We start from the raw sequence: 8,033 nt of genomic DNA, 5'->3' as shown, positions 1-8,033 counted from the left end.
TTCCCTAGTGTCTGCAAAGAAAATACTGCAAAATCTATAAAACTTTACCCCATCAGTATTTGCTGAAACACCTGCAACTTTACTTCAGGTTCCTCTGTTTTTTTAAAAGAAGTGTCAGTTCAACAAAGTAGACATTAGCAATTTCTGGGATGAAATATTATTGAAAAGTTTCATTTGCTTTAATAAAAAAAAAAAAAAAAAAAAGAAGGAAAGAAGCAGACCTTAGTTACAGACCAAAGGGTAGTTCTATTCTTCTTAGTAAAATGATACCATATTTACACTTCAGCAAATGAGATTAAAATTGGCTCAGACCTCGGAAAACTTCTAGACACATTGTAATACTTTTTCACAGTGCATGTTAGATCAGCATGCAGTTACCATGCATTTTAATGACAGGTTATATTTAAATTATGCTGTTGAAACTGCACACACACATTGCAGAAAAAGACATACACATAACAAAAGATCAGTGTTCTCACCTTAAGGTGATATCACTACATCAAAAGAAAGAAGCAAGGAATAAAGCAAAAACAAGTAACTATTATATTTTGTTAGAAACACTGTGCAAAAATGTCAGGGTCTTGTATAAAATATATAATATATAAATTATAGTTGTATTGTTTCAAGGGCAATGACTTTAAATCAATTTAATTAGGCCTCCCTCCCAAAAAAAATGTTTAAATTATTTAGCTTAACTGATGGAGACCAATTTTAATAACAGGGTTGCTCACTAGCAAGTCAGGGACAGATAAGTGTAAATATTCCAGGTTGTGAATTTAAAAGTTAATCTTCAAAGCTGTTATTGAAATAATCTCTCAAGTTATGTCAAAGGTTCAATACTCTTACAGAAAATAATGTTAGCATAAAATGTTTTACACTTAAGATTTAATACAAAAAGTCAAGAACAGTAGGTAGCATGGATTCAAAATTCAACATTGTATTATCTTACTAGAACTACTGACAATCTATTTTTAGCAAAACATGGCCCAAAATAACACATTATGAAATTCAAGCAGTCACAATCTGTTCTTGCATTGATTTTGAAGTGGTATGTACCTATCAAGAACATTACGCTTGTATCCTTATTGGTTTGGATGGGCAGGAGATGTTCCATGTTGTCATGCTGTCTGGCCCACTAATGTTCTTACTGTTCTTACATGAGACCTGGGACTGTGGTTCACACACAATGTAAATCCCAATGTAAATCAAACAGAAGCCTTTGCACAAGTGGTTCACTAGATTTCAGGAAATTATCTTCATGTAAAATGTAATGAAAGATGCAATTTGCAGCTGAAGAGTTGGACTATCACCAAATCTATTGCCTAGACCTCAGCTGAGCTAAGTTTAGCAGTCAGAATTTCAAATAAATTATTACATGGTTAGTATTGGAGTTCAGTATTTTTTAGCACAGAAATGAGACAAAATGTTAACAACTTCTGGCACATAAATTTTCCTTTTTTTTTATTTTTTTTTTTTTTTTCTTTTTAAACAGTAATTGTTCTCACACTGACTAGGAGGAAGACTTCTATCAGAAGTAATCATTAATGCTCATGACATTTGAGGATATTTATGTGTAATATGCTCTTCCATCTGGGGGGAAACTGACAAATAAAACATTCATTTTTATTTTCTTCCAAATATAGTGGCTTTTAACATAATGTGACCAAGGTCTTCCATGTTCTTGATTGCTTGTTAGAGCTTAATTTTTTTTTTTTTTTTAAATAATTGTTTTTCATTTTAAAAAGGTGCATACTGGTAATGATTTTGCCTCTCTTTCATCTGTTTCTGAACTTGTAGACATCTTTTATGCAGCAGCCCCTCAAAATTAATATTTTATCAGTACTCAATAAAGAGGCTTAATTGTGACTAATGCACTCTATATGTGTAGTCTATGTCACATCAAATTCCTCTCTTAGCTCCTCCATTAGTTTGAATCTTGAGGAGCTATATATGTCAAAATTAAAACTGTAATGCTTTTCCAGTGGAGAGAGAGATGAAACTGAACTTCTCATAACTCAAGCTAGTTGCCTAACCATATTTTGTTCTTTGGGGGTTAAGAGAAGAATCTCTTTCTTTCTCTCCACTTTCTTAAGCCTTCAGGAAAAAGTTTTGGTCTAATGTAGAATCAAAACATTAAAAAATCCTACCTATTGTTAAAAGCCCCCACTCATTTATTCTTAATCAAAACTGCTGCTTAGGCTGTCGTTGTTCATGGTGGTTTTTTAGTTGGGTTGGTTTTTTTTTTGGCAAAGTTATAGCAAAACAGGAAAATAAAAGGGAGAGTCCAACTTGACTTAGTGCAACTTGACTTAGTGGCTGGAAAACTATAGACATTTATTTAAGAAAAATGCTGAACAGTACCCTTAAACTGCTTGTGAGGAGAGATAAGTATGTTTTCTAAACATCTTTACTCTTCCCTACAGTACTCTGCTATTACAGGGCTTTACTGACACTCCTTTAAGTAATAGGAAGCAGTCAAAGAGTGATGTAAGATACTGTATTTCAGCCCTGTTACTGACGATGATTTGTCTGCAAGGCTTCTCATTGAATGTTTGCTGAGGGTACAAGACCTTATGTATAGCTTTTGTACAAAAACATTTACTAATAAAATAGACCACTGAGTCAATTTCAACAGATCAAAATTTACCGTTCACTCTTACTCTGTGACTGATAATATATAAACAGCAGAGATCACACATAAATATGATTACATCTTAATTACAAACCTTGAAGTAAACTTGGTTAGAAGCTCATCTGAGCATTAAAATTTGCCATTTATTTATAAAATATGACATTAAAATAAAATGAATGCTTTGTTACTGTGGCATAGATTTAGCCACCATCCTATACACAACCATACTATCTATATACCAAGAAGTTTGTAATGTACCCCTTTAAACTGCAAAACATGTTTTGGAAATAAACATATATAGCAATTTTTAAAAAAGACAACAACTAGTCTTCTTCTGCTTAGTATGTTTGGTTTAGGCATGTGAAAGACCAGGATGCCAACAGTGGGTCCATTTTCAGAAGTCTTCTTTTTAATGAATCATTGACTCTGGTAATATATAAATGAAACAGAAAATACTATGGCATCCCATGCAAATGTCAGACGTATTTTCATTGGGTTTGCCATTGTCATGATACTTGTATTCAGAACATCCTTCATATTTTTACACCATTATAATGATGTCTCTTTCTACTCTTCCTTATCCCCAGCAATAAGCATCATGCTTCTCAAGCCACTTGGGAAACAAATTAAAAAATATAGCAAAACCAAGGGAATGGTGAGTAGTAGGGGGAAGATGAACACTGTTCATATTTATGCATGCCAAAATACTCATTAAAGGATGATCTTTTTTTCAGAGCAGCAAATTCCCACCAGGAGACTTTTGCTGATGATGCTGCAGGATATTATTTCTGTATATCCCCAAAGCTGGTTCCTATTAAGTTACTACTATAACTTCTTTTAGTTGTTTGTCCTTCTGAAGACGAAGAGGTACATCATAATCTCTTCTCAAGACATGCTAGAGAAGCAGGTAAATCCTCACACATAAGATGAGAACATATTGTTTTTACAAAGTTCCTGCTGTACTCTTTATTTTGTAATCCCAGCATTGTATGTGATTATAACATACTAATCACAGAGAAACAAATGGTAAATTGTCACATATTTCTGGCAAAGAGAGTATATATACTTTCTGTGTAGATGAAAGGGAAAATTATTTAAAATATTTACAAAATACTGCCATAAATGAACAACTGAAAAAAAAAAAATTGTCCTTTGTTATATAGTCATATCTCCCAAGAATATTCAGTGGTGTTAATTGGTGGTAACTTGAGGCCGCAGTTTAGTTTAATGAGGGTTTTTTTTTTTTTTTCTCAGCACCAATGCAAATGTGACAAGTCTTTAAGAATCAGTTCTGTTCCCAACTTGGCTCAAGTAAATGCAACTCCAAATGTGTAAGTAAATTCAGAATTCATCCAGCATGAGCTATATGTACCTAAGAATTGTCATGCTTTAATATATCTTTCTGTGTAGAAGAAAATCATGCATCAAAAGCTTTGGAAGACTCAATATCCACCAGATTGTATAATTAATGTTTTGGACTGCTGCATAGATGGATTCCTTTTTCTTTTACACAGCAGAAGTAGTGAAGACAACCTTGACGACATGCCGGCCAACAAGCCCAATTAGCAAACATAAACCACTTCCCTTTCCAATTAAAGTTTTAGTTTGGTTTGGTTTTTTTCAACTCACGAGCTGATACTCTAAACTAAGAGTTTTCCTCAGGTTACCACTTTCTATCTTCTCTACTGCTAACTGTGAACAGATTATTTTCCTTTTAGAGAAATATATTGCCTCTTACAAAGCTGCCACTAATGGGTCTTTAAAAGGCTGCTAGTGGCTGGTATAGCAGCACTGTCCCCTCAAGGATCAATCACTGAAGCTGTATAAAGAGCCTAGTCTCTCCATCCTGCAGATTGGATCATAAACATACTTTTGAGCATGGCTCTCTCACAAGGTGTTTACTGCTATTGCACTCCATGTTCTAAGGAGTTAGAACTGAATTCCTGAACTGAAGGATGTGTGATCAATTCACCTCCCCTTAGGGCAGCCCTAAAATCTGCTTTGCTTTATTGCTTTTCAATGCAATAATGCATGTGTCAGTGGAATCAAATGATTTTTCCAATCCTGCCAGCATTTTGGGTAGTCTCTTCCCTAAACTGTAAATGGTAGAAAAATCATTCTTGTCAGCTACTTTACCAAAAAAGAATAATGAAAGATGACACATCGGGTTGGAGCCGGTGAATGGGAAATCAAGGAGGATTTTTTTTCCTCCCTAAAAAGCATTTTAGAGAAGTAGTAGAAACATATTTCAATAAAGTAAATGTTGAATATTTTGTTATTGTTTGCTTTTCAAGCAAAGTAACTTTTTCTAAAATCACAAGATAATATTTATTGCATTTTAACTGGAATGAGTCCAACAAGCACTTCAAATCTTAATCCCAGATACGTATTCTTACTATGTGTAAGAATAATATGTGTACTAAGTGTACTAATACACTTTTTTTTTTTTTTTTTTTTGGCATTTTCCTGGCACATTTTAAAATTTGGCATAGTTTAGAGTTGTTTGGAAATGTCTTTTAATAGCTCTGTTTCACAAAGTTTCTCTGTGTTCAGTCTGTCAGTAAAATCAGACACTGCTGGCCTTACACAACTTCAGAATTGCAAAGGGCATGCAAAACTAATCCAATTTTACTGCATGTTAAAATGACCACACCTGGTCTTTTGTTACTGGAAACGATTAAATGAATGGGCCAGTGGAGTGTGCTAAATTTTTTTTCAATAGGATAAGGAAATTTACACTAAAGATTTTCTAGTAAGAAAAGACTCTTTCCACTGTGAAACATTTCATGAATTCTTGCTAATTTTGAATAGGTTTCTCCACTTCCACATTGATAATCTTTTGGCCCTTTCTTTAGTTAACCCTGAAACATTTTCTTTATCATCACATGCCCAAAGGCAGACAGCAGTTAGGCAGGTACTACCTGTTACCATGAACTACAGAAGATGAAAAAAAAAAAAAAGGCAAGGAGAGAGAGAAACATTTTAACTCCCCATCTGAAGCTACAACACTATTTGGATATCCCGGTCACCCTGCTTCATGTGTTATAAAGTTTTTCCAGTTCTATTTTACCCTTCTTGAAACAGAAAAGTCAAGAGCAGTTCAGTACTGGTTACTTACTCAATTGTGTTCCTGTCCACTTTTCCTGTCATATTAATGCCATAGAACTGCTGCATGGCAGCTATAGCTGATTGCATGGTTTCTGCAGAGCGCAACACCGACATTCGGGGGTCAGTTGGTGGAAGGTAGCCATACTTTTGTAACCATACCTGCAATGACAAGTGCAGTGGCTATTAAATAGAAATTAAAGGTAAATAAAATGCTCCCTAGTAATTAGTTTTGTACCATATATAATGAAGCTTCTAATTCACCAAGCATAAATACTGTTAGTTTGTTTTTTGGTTTGTTGCTTTTTTTTTTTTTCAGATAAGAAAGTTTTGGGGACTTTTATTTGATCTCCTTTACTAAAGATTCTGCTAGTTTAAGACTTACAGTGTTTTCTACGCAGAAGCCAGCTCTCTATATTATCTGAAACTGCCTGCTTCAATTATTTATTTAATGTATTTATTTATTTGAAGTTACAACTTAAGCACCTAACCCAGGCTCTAGGCACTTCAAGAAGTTTTTAAAGCAGACAAAATATAAAATCTACAATATATGCCACATATAATTGACTGTCCACACGGTACATAATAATATTCACCAACTACAATAGTAAATCCACATTAGTTCTCACACAGAAACACTATATTGTTATCATCTTTCAAAGAATATGAAAGAGGCGGTGGGGAGACATTCAGCTTTCCAAGAAGAACATCAAAATGACTTACTTATAGGCAAAGCAGGTGGCCAGGAGATAGTGAAGTAGCAGAGTATGCCTCACTTACAGGAAACTCCCTGATAAGAGGATCTTCCTTTTTAAATCAAGATGGATTTAATGCCAACTGTTTATGCTCTTAATTGTGTAGAAGTAAGAGGGAGAAGGCATGGTCCAAGTAACTGAAAGCTTTATGGATTAAAGCCAATATCTTAAGAACATCTGGAAAAACCCTCTGAAACATGCTGTCCTCTTGAGGCAATGTTTCATAAACAAGTAGCTGTGGTTATCTTAACGTTTCTAAGCATTCTCAAAATCTAGCTTATACAAAGCACAGTGTAAGACTTTTAAGGCAATGAGAGCACTGATACATCTTTTAAAATGTCTTAGCTTCTCATCTAAGGACTAGAAATGCTCACTAGAATGAAAGGTACATATATTGCCAATCTACAAGACACAGTTAAATCGTATTGCTGCAGCTTCACTCTCCCCAGTAACAAAGTACTTGTGACCCCATAAGTCTGATCTTCTGTTCTTTAAAAAAAAATGAATGAATAGATAAACAAAAAAATTGGCTCAGCCACCTCTTTCAGACATATCACATCCCAGTTCATGGATTCTGAATCATTACATTAATGAATGCTATCCACCCACTCTCCCCTTATAGTGTGTTGTGGGCTCTGTCTGCTCCATACAACATTTCTGGGGTTTTTATCTGTTTATACACACTGTTTATATACAGTCTAACACCAAACTGTGTAGTCTGCAATTTTCAGCCTTAAGTTTAGCTTGCAGAGTCCACTGAATTCAGTTCCATAACAGGTGAACCATGTTGGTGGTGCACTCCTTTTCTATCGACCCAGTGAAGAACCTCAAGGTGGATGAACTCATTGCTATGATTCACTTTACTAACACTGAATGTGTATTATAGGTGAACATTGTCTCAGTGTAAATAAAAGATCAAACTGGTACTAAAGATAGGGGAAATCTTCAGGTTATGAATTCAGATATTTCTAATTTAAACAGGTTTACCTTCCCATAGTGTGGTTCAGACAAAATCCCAAAAATGTTTGTGAGCTCCACACAACAGGGAGACACAGTACAGACAGGATTAAGACCCAGCCTAACATCTTTCACCTTCACACTATCTCTATATACAGGAGCCGTTAGAATAAGAACAAAATTTTGTTTAATAGATAGGAAGGTGTTCTTGTTTCTAGTACAAATGAATTGCTACAATCAGTACCTACATCCAACTTTACATACTCCTGACTTCTTGCACTTTTCAGCTTCAAGGGTGACTTGTGAACAGTAGGTTTGTGCTAGATTTGGGTCATCACACAAATAATTTAATTTATGTGTCACTTTGCACAAGAAGACTGTTTTTCCTTCCATTATTGGAAGATAGCTCTGAAAGGCCAGCTAGAGCTGGAAGGTTGGCAAGAGCAATGCACTATGTGGAAACAAGACCATGGAAGTAAGAAATAAGTTTTACACAGAGTGGGTTGATTTCAATGCAGCATGCAGAGTCCTTTTGAATTAATATTTACAATGAGTATTGTCCTGGTTTTGGCTGGGATAGAGTT

General features: G+C 34.7%; 1 protein-coding gene across 1 annotated transcript in view; it reads right to left on the bottom strand.

Annotated features, from left to right (window-relative positions):
• Window positions 1-5,895, bottom strand: part of LOC104082601 (matrix metalloproteinase-16-like) — a 19,687-nt gene extending 13,792 nt beyond the window's left edge. The window contains exon 1 of the mRNA XM_009585796.1: window positions 5,751-5,895. Coding sequence (XP_009584091.1) covers window positions 5,751-5,854 — 104 coding nt within the window. The 5' untranslated portion in view covers window positions 5,855-5,895. The remainder of the gene's footprint in view (window positions 1-5,750) is intronic.
• Between the last annotated feature and the right edge of the window lie 2,138 nt (window positions 5,896-8,033).

Source organism: Fulmarus glacialis, unplaced genomic scaffold (assembly GCF_000690835.1).
Source record: "Fulmarus glacialis isolate BGI_N327 unplaced genomic scaffold, ASM69083v1 scaffold38969, whole genome shotgun sequence".
NCBI classification, from domain to species: Eukaryota; Metazoa; Chordata; class Aves; order Procellariiformes; family Procellariidae; genus Fulmarus; species Fulmarus glacialis.
Note: the sequence above shows the minus strand (reverse complement) of the source record. Positions and strands in the feature narration are given on the sequence as shown.